The following is a 19829-nucleotide window of genomic DNA, read 5'->3' on the forward strand; positions in this document are numbered from 1 at the left end:
TTCAGGTCGGAATAATTTCCTTCATTTATGTTCTTTATAGTGATGTTGAGAAATGACATGGGATCAGATGAATTTCTGGGAGAGTCAGTGTCAAATATGTCAGATACTAAACAAAGATAGCAAAAAACATGGTCAATGCAGTGGCCATCACAATGTGAAGGGGAAGCTAAAATAGGATATTGAAAAGACTAGTGACATAGAGTAGGCCCCTCTGTACTCAAGGTCCTTGGACATATCTATAGTGCGAGTAAGGGGTGCCATTGCTATGGGACCCAGAGCCTAGACCCAGATAAAAGTTGCTTACCAATTTTCCAGATTTCGTGCTGAGCAATTGGGTCTGATCCATTGCCCAACCTGAATTGTGGGACATTACACTTTCAGTGAGGGGAGTGTGTAGTGGATGCAGGGGCATATTAAGAGAGGAGGGGCCCATGTTCAGCCTCCATCCGGGTACCCTCCTCTCTAGTGGGCAGTGGCAGTGACATTTTCCCTGAGACCTGTGCACTACCAGGTGCTCAGAGTCAGTACCACTGCCATGAGACTCTGGAGAGGTAAGTATTGAAATAATGGGTGCAGAGTGTCCGTTGTGGGTGCCTCTGGACCCAGGGGCCTGTGTACACCACACACACTGCACCCATTATAGATATGGCATTGAGTAGATGTTATAATGGTAAAGGGGAACTGTAATCTGTCATAGTTTGAATTGGAGGCCACTGTAATGTTTCATAATATGAACTGTAGGGCACTGAAATGTGGCACAAAATGAACTGGTGTCACTGTAATGCATATTGTAATGTGGACGGCACTATAATGTCACATAATAAGAACTGGGACACTTTAATGTGGCACAATATAAAATGGAGGCACTGTAGTGTGACATAATATGAACTGGAGCAATGTAACATTTCATCATTTAAACTGGAGGACACCCTAATGTGGAATGGCAAAAAACCAAGGCAGAGGAAAAAATTAAAGTAGTGAGAGATAAAATCAGCAAATTATATTGTCCAGGGTGCCATAAATTCAGTTCAGTGCTTGTTTCACTGTCTTGTTAACAGTGACTTTCCCTCACCTTATACGTAAATTATTTAGAAAAGAATAAAAAATTAATCCACTCACAGCAAATGCATCGCCCTTAGGCCAGTAATGCATCATAACTGGATGATAGTATGGAGATTCTTGCTCCTAGCTGACTACTGTATATTGTAGATCAGTTAAACATATGTTAGGGCGAGATGCAACATCGGTTGGATAGTTTTAAAATGGAGAGAGATAAAGTATCAACCAGTCACCTCCTAACTGTCATTTTTCAAACACAGCCTATAACATGGCAGTTAGTAGCTGGTTGGCTGGTACTTTTTCTCTCTCCATTTTACCACTCTCCAAGCGATGATGCATTAGTGTTTTTGTTTTCTTGAGGAGCCTTTTGTGTCAAGAAAATGAAAAAAAAATCTAGATAAATGCAGATGACAGTTTTTAAATAGGTTAAACTTCAACTTTATAATTTGCTCTCCATCATGTTGATGTTATGATGTATTATATTATATTTAATGTATTGCAAGTGGGTTAGAATAAATCACATTAGAGCTGACAAATTGTGTTTTTCCTCTAACTGCAAAAGCCAGTTGGCAGACTTTCAGTTGAGCATTGTATGTATGATTTGACTTTTAAATTAATCATTTACTAACACCAAATATTCTATTCTTTAAGGATGTAAATCAGAAGCTGCAAGAAGACAACCAAGAACTAAGAGACCTATGTTGTTTCTTGGACGATGATAGGCAAAAGGGAAAACGGATTTCCAGAGAATGGCAACGCTTGGGAAGATTTACTTCAGGGATCATGCAAAAAGAGGTTACTTTATATTTACAGAAACTGAAGGAACTTGAAGTAAGGCAAGAAGAAGTGGTAAAAGAAAATTTAGAACTGAAAGAACTTTGTTTTTTATTAGATGAGGAGAAAATTGGTGGAGCGGGTAGTCGCTGTTCCATCGACAGCCAAATTAGCCTCTGTCAGTTGAATACAACAACCAGTACTTTTCTAAGAGATGTTGGTGATGGAAGTAGCACATCCAGTGCAGGTAGCACGGATAGTCCAGACCATCATAAGGCAAATTCTACCAATGGTCCAGAAAACCTTCAAAAAACCAGGGGTGAAGGAAGTCCTGAACACCAGAAACATGGAAGTGGCAGCCCGGAAACTCTTCAAAAGCCCAGGAGTTCAGCAAGCCCTGACCATCAGAAACATCTGAAAAGTGCAAGTCCAGAACATCATAAAAGTGTGGGTAAAAGTAGTCCTGAGCCACAAAGGCATACTTGTAGTAGCCCAGAAAATCTACAAAAACAGATATTAAGTAGTAGCCCTGAACATTTTAAAAAGCATAGGCCTGGTGGTAGTCCAGAGTACCAAAAGCTGAGCAGTGGCACCCCAGAACATCTTCAAAAACATACATTAAGTGGAAACTCAGAACATCTCCAGAAAGCAAGGGGCACTAGCCCTGAGCATCTCAGACAACATTTTGGAGGTAGCCCAGAACATCTCAAACTTTTGAGTGGGAGCAGCAGGGAAGGCACCTTAAGGAGACAAGTAGCAGATGAAATGTCATCTCATCACAGAAGTGTGTACAATGGAATGAATGGTGGGTGGACAAGCCTACTGAAATCCCCATTTTCTTAAATGGAGTTTTCTGCATGTGTTAAACAACCAGAATAAACTTAATACATACATGTGAACATATCATAAATGCATGCTGTAGCCTAAATAAAATTGTATATCAGTAATGGCCAGTCATTGTCAGGGTTGAACATGTATTGCACACAAGGCCTTTAAATGCCTATTAGCAAAAACTATTCCTATCTTTAGTGGATTGTACTAGGACAATTCTGAACATTCCTGGCCGCTATGAGAGTAAGCCTTATTTAGCTGAAGTTTTTTTTTGGCTTTGCTACAAAATTTATCGTTAGTTTAATGCATTGAACCAAATAATATTAGCTTCTTCAAACTGCTTTAGTATTCAGCACACATGAATGCCGACACTAAACACACTGCACTTATGAGTTGTGTGTGTCTTGTTGGTTATATAAAGTTATTAGGCAAATCAAGGTATACTCTTGTTTAGGTCCAAGTACTGTATAAAGCATGGAATGAATCCCCTGTTGAATAGAGTACATACAGTAAAGTTTATTCTTTACATTAGTTCAGGTCACAGATACAAGTGATATAAAATTTACTCCATTATATAGATGTTATACTGTATATTCGGCAGAACCATATTGAACTTTCTGTATCTCTGTAGGGAGCAAATGTGCAGTACTCCAGTGATATTAATGCATTAGTATAATATGCCACAGCATTAAAAGTTATTGTTTTGTAGCTGAGGCTCTCCATCAACAGTTTTATCCCATAGTACTTCAACATGATGAGTATAGTGAAAATCACCCATGAATGTTACTACAGACTGGGTCCTGAATCAAGTAATGGTATATTCATGTTTACCTATTCAGCAATACCTTAAAAAAAAACAGCAATTCCACATAGAAAGTTTTATTTTTATTCCAATAGCAAGTGTAAAGCCTCTTAAACATATGTTTGATAGTTATTTTTCTCCTACAGTCTCTTACAAATCATGATGATGGGGCAGATGTATTAAGCCCGGAAAAGTGATAAAGCAGTGATAAGTGGAAGGTGATAACTCATCAGCCAATGAGCTCCTCACTCTTAATTTACATATTGGAGCTGATTGGCTGGTGCGTTATCATCTTTCACTTATCAGTGCTTGATCATTGCTTTATCACTTCTCCAGGCTTAATACATCTGCCCCTATGTCCTTTTAAAAGTCACTCTGGAGTCAAAGCAGTTATAGCTGTCAAGCACAGACATACAAGATGTGTACACTTACATCATTGCTATTTTGCTTAATTTGGCACAACATGCAAAACACGGCTAAGCTGTCTTTCACGAGTAGCTAGTGGATGGATTTTAAAATTTTTGTTTGCCATAATAGAATATGTATTAAGTCACTTATTAAAGAACCAAATTAAGAAAAATTACAAGGCATGGCTAATTCTCTGAGTCTATGGCATGCAAAACCATACCATACATGGCGGGATATAGCAAAGATGTATGTGGACACATCTGTACGCTCTCATTCTGTCAGCATGTTATATGATGTCAGAGGCATAGAAGGGAATTATGTAAAACAGAGCTTAGAAGGTTATGTCAATTCCCTTGTGCTTCCTACACAATTGGTCATATGACTGTGGTTGCCATGGTTGTCATATAATAATGTGGGAAACATGAATAATTAGCAATCACTAATAGCAGTGTGGAGGAACAAAGGAGAGATTGTAAACATCAGGATGGGTTTTATAAACTACTATAATGATTTATGTTAAAAATATACCTATTTTTTTCATGGGATTGCTGTTCTAATATTTTAAAGATATAGATATTTTCATATGTGGAAAAAATACATAATTCTATAAGGTGGGGAATTTTCTAAGTGTTACATTTATTTGCTGCTACATACAAGAAACAACAACAGTGGCTGCGCTGTGTGTCAGCAGTCATATAAATAGAGAGCACAACGTGTAAAATGTAAATATATGTTATTTAATATTACAATATAAAACAGTAACAATTAAATTGAACTGTCACCTGTCAGGCTGTCACCTGCCGCAATGTTAAGACTTTGATAAAGTCACGTGATCGTGATGAAATGCGTCAGCCCCGCCTTCAGGCACACCTGGTCCAGGTGATTTACCTCTGTGCAATCCATACCGATCTCACCATTACCATCATTGATCGGCTCACCGCTACAAGAAGCCGTCTTCCACTTACCATTGCGGCAGGTGACAGCCATCGGTCTGCCTCTACTTCCATAGGAGGCTGCCGTCTATTTTCTCCGCTGCGGCGGGCGCCAAGTACCGGGATCATCCGCATCTCCTCTCCGCTGCACAGCACATTGGGCAACGCAGGACTCTTTATCCGGGGACGCTCGGCTAATCGTTACCAGCCCACTTGGAGAGGTATCTTATGCTTAAAACTATCTACCCGGTGACTTCTCATTCCCTCTTACATTGTGGAATATGAGTTATCCTTTATAGCCATTATTGATCATACGGCTGGACTTTGCTAATCACCTGAGACAGATATAGGTGTGCTGTTCATTTTAATTGTTACTGTTTTATATTGTAATATTAAATAACATATATGTACATTTTACACGTTGTGCTCTCTATTTATATATGACTGCTGACACACAGCGCTGCCACTGTTGTTGTTTCTAGTTTGTTCATCCATTTCTTCACATAGTGGTCATGGCAAGCGCAGTGTCTCTGGAGTTTAATTTTTGATCTTTTTCACTCATTTATCAATTAATCCATATTACGTGAGGCGCTGTATAAGTAGTTCCCTTTCGTTTTAATTTGCTGCTACATGGTGTATATTTTATAATCTTAGTTAACGGATTCTAAAGTATGATAATTAACTGTTAGCAACTGTAATTAAAAATAAAGAAAAGGTCGCACAGACGCCTGTAATCTTAATCAATTTTATTCCTATCTCACATATAGGTCCTTTCCCATTTCTTTAATCATACATATGTATTATGAAATTGTTTGGGAGGTGCTCCTGGAATAAACAGAACATGTAGAAACCAGAAGAAAAAAGTATTCCCTTTGATGGGCACACTCGGACAATTACGTTGGTTAGATACTATAAGTCCAGTATCATTTGTGATAAATGACCACTAATATAAAACATAACTTTTAATAGGTATAATAGAAGGTAAGCGAAATATAGTGCAAGTGAAAGAAATGTGAAAAACATGTAACAAACAATGGGGGGTAATTCCAAGTTGATCGCAGCAGGAAATTTTTTAGCAGTTGGGCAAAACCATGTGCACTGCAGGGGGGGCAGATATAACATGTGCAGAGAGAGTTAGATTTGGGTGGGTTATTTTGTTTCTGTGCAGGGTAAATACTGGCTGCTTTATTTTTACACTGCAATTTAGATTGCAGATTGAACACACCACACCCAAATCTAACTCTCTCTGCACATGTTATATCTGCCTCCCCTGCAGTGCACATAGTTTTGCCCAACTGCTAAAAAATGTCCTGCTGCGATCAACTTGGAATTACCCCCAATATGTGAATTCACTGGCGTGCGCAGCACATTTTATTAGGGGGTGCACCGTCGGAGGGGTGTGTCTAGCACTGCCTTTTGGGCGTGTCTAGAACCATCTATTGATGGTCAACGCATATAAAATATCCACCTTTGTACCAATCCTAATAAAGCAGATACATTGTCAGATGTTGTGGTGTGCACCAAACAAACACCCCTGATGGCACTCACTGCAATTACACTGCTCATCCTCAGCCTGGCTTGGCTCCCCCTCTCTTTCCCCTGCAAATTGCAGCAGCTTACTTACAAGTCAGTCACTGACACTGACAGTCGCAGACTAGTATTGCTGCTGCTGCTGAAAAAACGAGTGACGTGTCAATGCTGCTGCCGACCGCATGCCAGTATTGAATTTGTCTTCCTAAGAGGAACGCTGGCTGCATGCTGCTCTTCATCAGTGGCTGGTGTTGGCATAGCATAGAAGGAGAGAGGTGGGCATGTGGCGGGTGTGACGGGTGGGCATGTGAGCAGCATGACGTAATCACGTCACATCATACTGTTTTTGTACATGGACATGGAGCTGGGAATTTGAAAGCCGGTGTCAATGGCACCCTTGATTGACCCAGGCGTCCGGTCAGTAATGCAGTCCTGACAGGGTGCAACGCAGAGGGGACAGTAATCAGCCTGCTCGGCGATCGCTGCATCAGGCATGTGAGATCGGCGTGCCAGACATTAGGGGGTGCCTGTGCGCACCAGGCACCCCCCCTGCGCACACCTATGTGTGAATTAAAATGTTAAGCCACTATAGTTCCTATTCATCACTTCCTCAAGTGTTTGACATAATCACTTCACGTTGCACAAAATAGTTACTGAGTATCCCTGACAGATACAGTTGTATCTATTAAGCTCAAGCTCCACACTGTGGTGGCTGTGATTCCTCTGATCCAAATCTGCAGACTACTGGTACCCTCAATGTTCACTTATTAAATTTGGTGCTGGCAGTGTGCGCATCACTGCACTATCTAGCACCCTTTATTCATGTTTGTCATATCTAACTTGATATAAAGATTTTATAGTAAAGTGATTTTGAAGCTTATTTCAGATAACACTGTATCATGGTAATTGTGAGATATTCTCCCCCTTCAACACCACATACTGGTAATGTTACAGCTATATGCCATTAACAATTTAAAATTTGATAACACAGTATTTGATATATATCACATGTTGGTAATATGCATTATGATGGTGCCTTTTGTTCTGGAAATAGGGGTGAATGAAAATACAACGGTCTTAATACTGTATATCTCTAATAGATCCACTAACCATGGCTGTGCATATGTAGTAAAGGTGTTTGTTAATATAACACCGTTCCCGGTTCTATACATACATCAACACCACTACCGTAGTAAACGTGGTATGAATCCACTGTACGTAGTCACTAATAGAACACCTTATCTGATGATACTTATTATTCACGTATCGCTCTTAATCTCAGCATGTAGGTGTATAAAAGTACTGTTGTTATGCGTCTCAGTGTTATCCAATTGGTCACAACTGTAATTTTAGAGTGACACATATGAGTGTAACTGTAGTATAACCTGCATATAGCCACTATTTATTGGTAATTTCTATACAAGAAGATTAAATATAAATATTTGATAGTGATAGACATATGCAGGTATTTATTATAGGAGCACCGTCTCCGGTCCCCACATATAGTTATATGATGGTTCGCTAGTTTTGATGTTATGCCTCTCAGTGTTATACCGCTGGTCGCAAAAACCATTACCCCGGTCACACGTGTAGTGAGTGGTAGTTACTTATTACAGGTTCATTCTCAACACTGTATGTATATACTCACCATTTAATAATAGATGTAGTGTATATCGATACAGTATGTAACACAATCAGTGGTGGCTATCAATGGCTAGTAACATCTCATATAAGTGCACCATCTCCGGCCTCCAGATTTATATGAATAGAGATTCACAAGACCCTAAGCCGCGTGTCCCAGCATTATCCCGCTGGTTGCGGCTCCCGTTCTCAGAGCCACACACGTTGCTGGCAGCATATGCTGCTATGTAACCGTCTCCGACCCCACTCTTTCAGTTTCAGCAGTGTTAAAGGGACAATAACATTGCTGAAACTGAAAGACTGGGGCTGGAGACGGCTGAGAATGAACCTGTAATAAGTAACTACCACTCCCTACACGTGTGACCGGGGGGACGGTTTTGCAACCAGCGGGATAACGCTGAGAGGCATAACATCAAAACTAGCGAACCATCATATAACTATATGTGGGGACCGGAGACGGTGCTCCTATAATAAATACCTGCATATGTCTATCACTATCAAATATTTATATTTAATCTTCGTGTATAGAAATTACCAATAAATGGTGGCTATATGCAGGTTATACTACGGTTACACTCAGGGCCGGTTCTACACCTTGTGGCACCCAGTGCGAAAGTTTCCACAGGTGCCCCCCCTCACGTCAAAACAGTGCGCACCGGAGGTGCGTGGCAAAAAATAGGGGCGTGGCTTCATAGGGGAAGGGAGTGGCCACAGTTATGCCCCCAGTAGCTGTGCCCCCAGATTTGCCCCAAGTAGTTGTGCCCCCCAGTTGATTTGCCCCCAGTAGATTTGCCCCCTGTAGCTGTGCCCCCAGTAGCTGTGCCCCCTGTAGCTATGCCCCCACTATATTTGCCCCAGTAGTTGTGCCCCCTATAGCTATGCCCCCAGTAGATTTGCCCCAGCAGTTGTGCCCCGTCGCTGTGCCCCCTGTTGCTTTGCCCCCAATAGTTGTGCCCCCTACTGATGTGCTCCAAGTAGTTGTGCCCCTTGTAGCTATGCCCCCAGTAGATTTGCCCCAGTAGTTGTGCCCCTGTTGCTTTGCCCCCAGTAGTTGTGCCCTCTGTTGCTTTGCCCCCAGTAGTTGTGCCCCCTGTCGCTGTGCCCCCAGTAGTTGTGCCCCCTGTAGCTATGCCCCCAGTAGATTTGTCCCAGTAGTTGTGCCCCCTGTTGCTTTGCCCCAGTAGTTGTGCCCCCTGTTGCTTTGCCCCCAGTAGTTGTGCCCCCTGTCGCTGTGCCCCTTAGTAGCCTCTTACAAACACACACAAAAATAAAAAAAACAATACTTACCACTGCCCCGCTCTTGCTTCCCGACCACTACTGCTGCTGCTCCGTCTGGCCTCCCGCGGCTCCTCTCTATGGGAGAAACGTCATGACATCTCTCCCATAGCAGCACCGCACAGACACTAGAGGTCAATAATGACCTCTAGTGTCTGTCACTGGAGCCGGCTGCAGCGGACGACCACACAGCCCACGGCGTCTGCTGCAGCCGGGGAGCGGGGTGCGGGTAGGCGGTGGTGCCCTCATCATCAGATAAAGGGATCTATTAGTGACTACGTACAGTGGATTCATACCACGTTTACTACAGTAGTGGTGGTGATGTATGTATAGAACAAACATGAATAAAGGGTGCTAGATAGTGCAGTGATGCGCACACTGCCAACACGAAATTTAATAAGTGAACATTGAGGGTACCAGTAGTCTGCAGATTTGGATCAGAGGAATCACAGCCACCACAGTGTGGAGCATTGAGCTTAATAGATACAATTGTATCTGTCAGGGATACTCAGTAACTATTTTTTGCAACAAATGTTGATACATGTCAAACACTTGAGGGAGTGGTGAATAGGAACTATAGTGGCTTAACATTTTAATTCACATATTGTTTGTTAAACGTTTTTCACATTTCTTTCACTTGCACTATATTTCGCTTACCTTTTATTATACCTGTTAAAAGTTATGTTTTATATTAGTGGTCATTTATCACAAATGATACTGGACTTATAGTATCTAACCAACGTAATTGTCCTATGTGCCCATCAAAGGGAATACTTTTTTCTTCTGGTTTCTACAGCAACTGTAATTAATTGGCTATTAATTAAAAGTCAATAAATAATAGCACAGATGTTTTTGATGGGGAGGCAGGTTTGTGGATTGCTATTAACTTATCTTTTGTTGCATTTACTGTTTTTAATACTTTATGACAAATTCTCGACAATTAATATTGCAATGCAGAAAGTCCCCCTACAGTTTCTTAGCTTGTTATTTGTCAAATGCTGCAAAGAATTGTATTATGAAAATATGCAAATGAAAATTTGTTTTGCATATTTAAATGTAAAGCGTGTGACAGTCATGCAAGATAACTAATCTTTACACCTTGATGTGCGAAGAGCTGTGTTTTATTCAAGTGGTTTATGATGAATCATCTGTTTCATATCTATGATTTCATGGCAAGCTTGGATAACTGTGTCAAGGAGTAATATCAAGGGGATTTACATTACTGTAGCTTATCATTTTCAGCTGTTAATATGAGAAAGGAAAGAGAAACAAATTGGTGATTAGTGTAACCTGCCAAATGAGATTGTAAACTATATACTGAATGTCCTCAAATGTGGTCCTCAAGGCACCTCAACAGTCCAGGTTTTACGTTTATCCATGCTTGTCCACAGGTGACTTAGCACCTCAGTCAATTTTATTTAACTATATGTGCTGAGCCATGGATATACCTAAAACCTGGACTGTTGGGTGCCTTGAGGACTGTGTTTGAGAACCTCTGATATATGTAATTATGCATCCAAAAATGTATGGGTGGAGAATCAGGAATCAATTTGCACATGAGAAGGGGGTGTGGTCACACTATATGGGGGCATGCCACATTACATAGAGGGAGGTGTCGGTACTTTGGAGGCAAAGAAGCACTTCCAGCCCCCTTTCTCTCTCCTAGAAGCACCCCTTCAATGCTGTGCGCACCTGACGCTATCAAACTAGGCATCAACGGTCTATTACCCAGTAGGAGAGATCTACCAACTATTCCCAAGTATAATATTTTGTATGCAATACATCCTGCCATTGCTCGCAAGTATATCAGTGTTTAGTGATGCTTGTACAATTGCATATAAAATTGCAAAAGAAAACTCTTTTCCGTAAGGACAATATAAGGACATCCAGATTTATGTCCTACTGCGCATGTGCAGCCATATGCCAGCACATGCACAAGCCATGGGGGACACTGGGAATCTCAGAGAACAATGCAGGGGGAAGCCCATATGCTTCTATTTGACAACTCCATCTACAGTTGGTGTTGCCTAACGATTCCAAGTTCTGGAAAGTTTTGCTTTCCGGAGCTTGATGCATATGCTGAATACAGTAAATCCTCTGAACACTGCATTATCGGGGGTTTGAACATCCCGACCTAGATGCCTTTCTAGTATTGAAATCTCTTTAGAGCCATGTGCAGTGATCTTATTGTACAAAGCTCTCAGTTAAGACAGTCCATACATGCCAATTTGCCAACTTTAAATTGTTTCTCAACCTCAGAGATCCTGGAAGTCCTGCAGTTGATCATGTGGGGGTTGGGTCTTGAGCTTCTCATAAGGCGATGACGTTAACATGAATGCTGACACTAATCACACTGCACTTATGAGTTGTGTGTGTCCTGTTTTAATTATATACAGTTTTTTTTGCAAATGTTGGTATAGTATAATACTGAGGTTTTTGTTTAGCTTCATGTATGATGCATGAAATCAATCTGCTGTAGAATACAGTTCATAAAGTTTATACTTTACATTAGTTGAGGTTACAGATACAAGTTATACAAAATATACTTCTTTATAAAGTACTGTATGGGGAGTATTCAATTATGATCCGACACTTCACTATTCTATTTCGGGCTGTTTCCGCCCAATTCCCCATTGAGTCTGACCATTCATTTTCATTCTCTCTTATGGGCGAAAATGAATGGTCGTAATCGGACCTGTTTTTGACTGCGGCGGGGTTGAAAACACATGGATGATCTGAGATTCCGCTTATCCATTTGTTTGCCGACATTTCTGCATTTTCGACAGGGCAGAAAACCGGCACTTCAATTGAATAGTGAAGTGTCGAAAAGTGCCAATTATCGTCGGAAAGTGCCGTCTTTCCGCACTGTCAAAAATTTAGACACTAATTTAATATTGCCGTATAGCAGTTATATACTCTGAGAATCACGTCATCTAACCCACTGTCATGCAAATTTAACCTGGACGTAGACATGATGCGGGAGGGTGACCGTCATCTTAGAGTGCCCCCTGCTGTTGTTGTTGTGATCACAATGAATGGAAAAAAACAAAGCAGCAATAATTTTATTTACATTCCTCAACCACACAGATGTTTTCTTTCCCAGGAAAGGCATACCAGTTACTTAATTGAATATTAGGCTTAATCTGAATATTATGATTTGTTCATTTTAGTTTTAAGTGACTGTAGATAGTTTAATCTTCTACCACGTTTATCACATACCTCCAAAAATGAGCAGTTACAGTAAATGAAGAACATTTCTTTTCTAGAGAGTTTAGAAAAACAAAGCTCAGGACCTTATGAGATGCCGACTGCAGACGGGATCACAATATATTTAAAAAAAAATTCAGTTCAATTTTATTGTATCACAGGCAAAATAAAAGTTTACAATACATTTTGTAATTGATTTCTATTTAAAAACCAACACTTTCCTGACTTTTTTTTATAATTAGTTTTCTTTTTATTACTCATTAAGTCACTGTTCTCCAGTACAGTTACTTATGTGTGACAAAACTGCTACAATGGAACATTTTATTGCTATTCCAGCTGAATATGAAACCTTAACATTGCAGGCTTGTCCTGTAAAGACAAGTTTAAAAAAACCAACTTCCTGGGTACATGTCCTTCGTGTATTCAGATGGAGGTCACAAAGCTTTCTCTCTTCCATATAGATCTTTAAAGATATTTATAAAGGTAACTTTTACTATTATTTACCATAATAAATTATGCAATTGAATATTGTTGGGCATATTAGATGTGGATGTAGCCTTGGTTTTATAGGGGTATGAAATTTTAATAATTTCTACAGTATAGTCTTGATTATATCAAAATTTTCAGAGCGCCAATACGTTATTTCATTAGAAAGTGATGATGAAAGTATGTATTAGCATTCTAGAATGTAAAGACTACTGTGCTATAGAGATTAATAGAATTCTATATATGTATACACACACGTCTAAGATAATATAATGTAAACAATTAGATAGGCATTCCCTACTCTACTAGGTGGAAGCTGAATTGCTTGCCCAAAGGGGGTTTGACCTCAATACAGTGGGTGTGGCCTTGCTACAATGGGCGTGACCTTCTAATGAAAAGACTACCTTACACCACAGTTTTTGTCCCTGCACTCCCAGACATTAGCCACCACAGGAAACAAAGATTCCACCATGTTATGCCCCACACAGTAATGCCCCTTGCACAAATGCCACAGACAGTAATGTCCCTTGAACCATATTATACCCCACACAGTAATGCCCCTTGCAACAAATGCCCCACACAGTAAATGCCCCTTGCACCAAATTATTCTCCACAGTTGAGCCCTGCCCTGTCAGTTTAATAAACTGACACTGTATGCCTCACAGTCAGAGGCGTAACAAGGGTAGGGTGAGTGGGGCACGTGCCCTGGGCGCCTTGGCAGGCCCAGGAGAGGGGGGTGCCGGCGGCGGCCAGGGCATCATGCCCCATTCGCCCCCGTCACGCCAAAATGTGAGGGGAGGAGAGCGCAGCGTCTCTCCCTCCCCTCACCGCTGCTGCCAGCACTAGCAGCGCTGCCAGCAGCGCTGCTGTGTCCGGTCTCCGGCGGCGTTAGCCAATCAGAGCTTGTGGACCGGCTCCTGATTGAGACCTGGAGCGGTGAGGGGAAGGAGAGGCGCTGCGCTCTACTCCCCTCACATATCAACAAGCGTTGAGTGATGGGGGGGGGGGGCGGCACAGTGGGGCATGTATCTGGCACTGAGTAAGGCATGTAACTGGCACTGAGTGGGGCATGTATCTGGCACTGAGTGGGGCATGTAACTGGCACAGTGGGGCATGTAGCTGGCACAGTGGGGCATGTAACTGGCACAGTGGGGCATGTATCTGGCACTGTGGGGCATGCATCTGGCACTGTGGGGCATGTAACTGGCACTGTGGGGCATGTATCTGGCACTGTGGGGCATGTATCTGGCTCAGTGGGGCAATGTTATTGGCACTGTGGGGCAATGTAACTGGCACTGTGGGGCAATGTATCTGGCACTGTGGGGCATTGTATCTGGCACTGTGGGGCAATGTAACTGGCACTGTGGGCCATTTTCAGTGGCCACACCCCTTCTGGTGTGTGGCCACGCCCATTTTTTGGCACACGCACATGCTTCTTTTGCTGTTTTTTCGTGGTTTTTTTTTTTTGGGGGGGGGGGGGCGCCATTTTCCATCTTGCCCTGGGCTCCAAAAACCCTAGCTACGCCTCTGCTCACAGTCAGTGACAAAACTCTGAATTTTAAAGATTTAAGGGTGTCATTCAGACCTGATTGCTCGCTAGCTATTTTTTGCAGCGCTGCAATCAGATAGTCACCGCCTACAGGGGAGTGTATTTTAGCTGTGCAAGTGTGCTATCGCATGTGCAGCCAAGTGGTACAAAAAGAGTTTGTGCAGTTTCTGAGTAGCTCAGGACTTACTCAGCCGCTGCGATCACTTCAGCCAGTTCAGGACCAGAATTGACGTCAGACACACGCCCTGAAAACGCTTGGACACGCCTGCATTTTTCCTACCACTCCCAGAAAACAGTCAGTTGATAGTGAAACCTTTGTTTTCTGATGGATCAATGTACACAAACTTTGGTTAATACACAAATATATTAAAACATTTATTAAATGTATTAAATATATTGTGTATAAGGTGTATATGAAACATAAATGAATTGTGTGAATGTACACACACTTTGTTTAATGCACAAAGTTTTTTAAAATATTGGCTAAAATTACCTACAGGCTGTGTGTATAAGGTGTATATGAAACATAAATGCATTCTGTGCTTAGATTTAGGTCCCATCACCATGATATCTTACTATGGCATGCAGTTATTTCAAAATACGGAAAAATCCGATATCCAAAATATTTCTGGTCCCAAGCATTTTGGATAAGGGATACTAAACCTGTATTAGTTTTTATTTTGTATATTGATACAAAATTAGTGCTATCCCTGGTGCAGGAAAGTGTCTGGATATCTGCATACAATAACCTCTGAGCATCACGCCGATGACACCATGGCAAATGTGCCAATTCTCAATTTCTCGGATTCCACCCAGTTACATCCACCCAGTTGCAAGTGGAGATAAGAGTGAGATCCATATGGCCATATGATAGGGTATGCACCCTCCCTCACCTAGTTTACCTGAAGCTGTCAGTTCCTTTGTCAAAACTTTCCTGCAGTGCCCTCCTCTTGTTGGAGGTCAATGCACATGCGTAGCCAGAGTATGTATGGTGCCAGCCTTGACTGTTATATCAGTGAATGAATAGGAGCACTTTAGGCTTTGAGCAAGTGATATACATGATTCACCCCACAGCGAATAGATTTTTTGCATGTCTATCTGAACCCATTATTCTGTTAGAGGATTTTTAGTGATCACCATACAACACTGAGCATTTTTGTAACCACCATACAATGCTGAGCATTCTTGCGATGCCATACAATACTGAGAACATATTTGTATCCGCCGTACACTACTAAGACTATTTTTGTGAAGCCATACGATACTGGGAGCAGTTTTGTAACCACCATAATATACTGAGAGCAATTTTGTAACTGCCATACACATTTTTGTGACCGGCAAACAATACTAAGAGCATTTGTGTTGCCATCATACAATAATCAGAGCAAATTTGTGTCCACTATTTTTTGTGACCTACAGTACAATATAGACAGGCATTTTTGTGACCACCGTATAATATAGAGACCATGCTAATGACCACCATATGATACAGACAGTTTTGAGACTGCCACACAATATCATCCACTCACTGATCCTGAGCAAAGCAAAAATAAGAAAGTGACTTTGTATCTGGAGCAAACCATGTTGCAATGCAAGAGATGCAAATACATTTACATTGGAGCAGCACGTACAGTGTAATGGTTAGCATTACTGCCTCACAGCACTGAGGTCATGGGTTAGATTCCCACCATGTCCCTAATTGTGTGGAGTTTGTATATTCTCCCCGTGCTTGTGTGGGTTTCCTCCAGGTACTCCGATTTCCTCCCACAATCCAAAAATATACTGATAGGTTAGTTGACTCCCAACAAAATTAACCCTAGCGTGAATGTGTGCGCGTGTACATGTGGTAGGGCACAGGTTCTCAAACTCGGTCCTCAGGACCCCACACAGCGCATGTTTTGCAGGTCTCCTCACAGAATCACAAGTGAAATAATTTGCTCCACCTGCGGACTTTTTAAAATGTAAAAACAAGGAGAACCAGGAAGTAGGTGCTTAGTTGGGCGCACAAATGTAATTTGTGGTAAATTCTTATACCTTAATAAAACTTAGCTTTTATTGTTTAATCCTTCTAAAAAAAAAGCCTCGTTTTCCGGGGAATACACAGCAAAATATAGAGGTTGAAATATTGGACACATACAGACAAATAAGTGAGAAAGATCGAAGTTAGTGCAATTAGATTTAAAAAGCGGTACCTCCACCTATCACTCCTGCAAGGTGTATAATTGAAGATGCTATTAGAGCCACTGAGATTCTATATTCTGTTGGATCACCTCATTTCCTAACTATGGGGGTAATTCCAAGTTGATCGCAGCAGGAAATTTTTTAGCAGTTGGGCAAAACCATGTGCACTGCAGGGGAGGCAGATATAACATGTGCAGAGAGAGTTAGATTTGGGTGGGTTATTTTGTTTCTGTGCAGGGTAAATACTGGCTGCTTTATTTTTACACTGCAATTTAGATTGCAGATTGGACACACCACACCCAAATCTAACTCTCTCTGCACATTTTATATCTGCCTCCCCTGCAGTGCACATGGTTTTGCCCAACTGCTAACCAAATTCCTGCTGCGATCAACTCAGAATTACCCCCCATATTGAGATCTTTGCTGTGGAAAATAGCACGTGATGCAAATTCACAGTGTACCTCTATCTATATTCATTACTGTTCTCAGTAGAAGATCCTTGAGAGAATGTAGCAACCTATTCATACATTGATGTAGTTTGGAAACAATAATTACTACAGTGATGTTCTCAAACTAGCTGGGCATGTTGTGTTGTTACTTCAATGCATCAATGTTTCTCCCGCAGTTATCTCATAATATGTATCAATTGCTTGTGTTGAAGAGCTTGTACTATGATTCCAAAACAGAACTTATACTCGTACAATATTGTAATTCCTGGGCTATAAATTAGGTATTGTCCACCCGGATTGCTACATCAATTGAATGGTATGAGGAATCCTATATATTAAGTCATTCAAACATTGTAGGAGTAGGTGTCAGTTAAGAGTATCAGATTGTTATTGTATGCACACTATGTTACATATGTGATAAACCCACTGGTTTATAGGAGAAATAATGTGTGCGGCTACCGTTGGTCGGCTAGCAACAATGATGGTATGGTTTGTTAAAATAATATTATATTACCAAACATTACTATGGTTATAGCACTCTATACATTGGGGTATATTTACTAAGCTCCCGATTTTGACCGATTTGCTGTTTTTTCTTCAAAGTGTCATCTCGGGAATTTACTAAACTAAAATCTCGGAAGTGATGAGGGCATTCGTATTTTTTTGGAAGTCAAAGAAAAAAAATACGAATGAACACAACATCGGTCAAATACACCTGTTATTTCATACAACTCAGTAATTTACTAAAAATTCTAGTTCACAAACACTGCCGGCAATAGCCAAACACTGCCGTGAAAAAATACAATTCGTAAAAAAAAGCAGTTTTAAAGTAGACCTGTTTTTTTTACCGTGTTCTGATAGTCATGCACGGATCCATGAGATCCGTGCATGTTTATCAGTGGGAAGGGGTGGGAAAGTGTTAAAAAAAATGCGTGGGGTCCCCCCTCTTAAGCAAAACCAGCCTCGGGCTCTTTGAGGTGGTCCTGGTTGTAAAAATATGGGGGAAAAAATGACAGGGGTTACCCCAAATTTGAACAACCAGCACCGGGCTCTAAGTCTGGTCCTGGTGCAAAAAATACGGGGGACAAAAAACGTAGGGGTCCCCCATATTTTTTGAACCAGCACCGGGCTCCACTAGTAAGAGAGATAATGCCACAGCCGGGGGACACTTTTATATCGGTCCCTGTGGCCCTGGCATTAAATCACTAACTAGTCACCCCTGGCCGGGGTACCCTGGAGGAGTGGGGACCCCTTAAATCAAGGGGTCCCCCCCTCCAGCCACCCAAGGGCCAGGGGTGAAGCCCGAGGCTGTCCCCCCCATCCAAGGGCTGTGGATGGGGGGCTGATAGCCATGTGTAAAAATAAGAATATTGTTTTTTGTAGCAGTACTACAAGTCCCAGCAAGCCTCCCCCGCAAGCTGGTACTTGGAGAACCACAAGTACCAGCATGCGGTGGAAAAATGGGCCCGCTGGTACCTGTAGTACTACTACAAAAAAATACCCAAATAAAAACAGAACTCACACACCTTGAAAGTACCATGGGGTACCTGTGAATAAGCTTGTAATCCATGTACTTGGCAAAAAAACAAACCGAAAAACCCGAACCACGCACTGAAAGGGGCCCCATGTTTACACATGGGACCCCTTTCCCCGACTGCCGAGACCCCCGTGACTCCTGTCACAGAGGGTCCCTTCAGCCAATCAGGGAGCGCCACGTCGTGGCACTCTCTTGATTGGCTGTGCGCTACTGAGCTGTCAGTCAGGCAGCGCACAGCAGAGATACAATGTAGTGCATAGGCGCTCTATTGTATCCAATGGTGGGAACTTTGCGGTCAGCGGTGAGGTTACTCGCGGTCAACCGCTGACCGCAAAGTTCCCACCATTGGATACAATGGAGCGCCTATGCGCTACATTGTGTCTCTGCCGTGCGCTGCCTGACTGATAGCTCAGGAGCGCACAGCCAATCAGGAGAGTGCCACGACGTGGCGCTCCCTGATTTGCTGAAGGGACCCTCTGTGACAGGAGTCACGGGGGGTCTCGGCAGTCAGGGAAAGGGGTCCCATGTGTAAACATAGGGCCCCTTTCAGTGCGTGGTTTGGGTTTTTCGGTTTGTTTTTTTGCCAAGTATGTGGATTACAAGCTCAGAAGAGGACAAATCTACACTGGATTTTTGTGAGTATAATTTTATTCACAGGTACCCCATGGATTCTACTTGGAGAAGTGGACCGACCCTCGTGTGAACATAGGTAAGTATGTGTGAATGTAGGTGTGCCTGTATGTAATAAAGTTTTACTTTCAAGGTGTGTGAGTTCTGTTTTTATTTGGGTGTTTTTTTGTAGTAGTACTACAGGTACCAACGGGCCCGTTTTTCCACCGCATGCTGGTACTTGTCGTTCTCCAAGTACCAGCTTGTGGGGGAAGCTTGCTGGGACTTGTAGTACTGCTACAAAAAACAATATTCTTATTTTTACACATGGCTATCAGCCCCCCATCCGCAGCCTTTGGATGGGGGTACAGCCTCGGGCTTCACCCCTGGCCCTTGGGTGGCTGGAGGGGGGACCCCTTGATTTAAGGGGTCCCCACTCCTCCAGGGTACCCCGGCCAGGGGTGACTAGTTAGTGATTTAATGCCAGGGCTGCAGGGACTGATATAAAAGTGTCCCCCGGCTGTGGCATTATCTCTCTGACTAGTGGAGCCCGGTGCTG

The 19829-nt window shown here is 42.1% G+C and overlaps 1 protein-coding gene across 1 annotated transcript in view; it reads left to right on the top strand.

Moving 5' to 3' along the window:
• The window catches only part of CCDC85A (coiled-coil domain containing 85A), a 569250-nt gene that overhangs the window by 140196 nt on the left and 409225 nt on the right, over positions 1 to 19829 (top strand). Inside the window, exon 2 of the mRNA XM_063918201.1 lies at positions 1711 to 2638. Coding sequence (XP_063774271.1) covers positions 1711 to 2638 — 928 coding nt within the window. The remainder of the gene's footprint in view (positions 1 to 1710; positions 2639 to 19829) is intronic.

The sequence above is a fragment of the Pseudophryne corroboree genome, chromosome 4 (genome assembly GCF_028390025.1).
Source record: "Pseudophryne corroboree isolate aPseCor3 chromosome 4, aPseCor3.hap2, whole genome shotgun sequence".
NCBI classification, from domain to species: Eukaryota; Metazoa; Chordata; class Amphibia; order Anura; family Myobatrachidae; genus Pseudophryne; species Pseudophryne corroboree.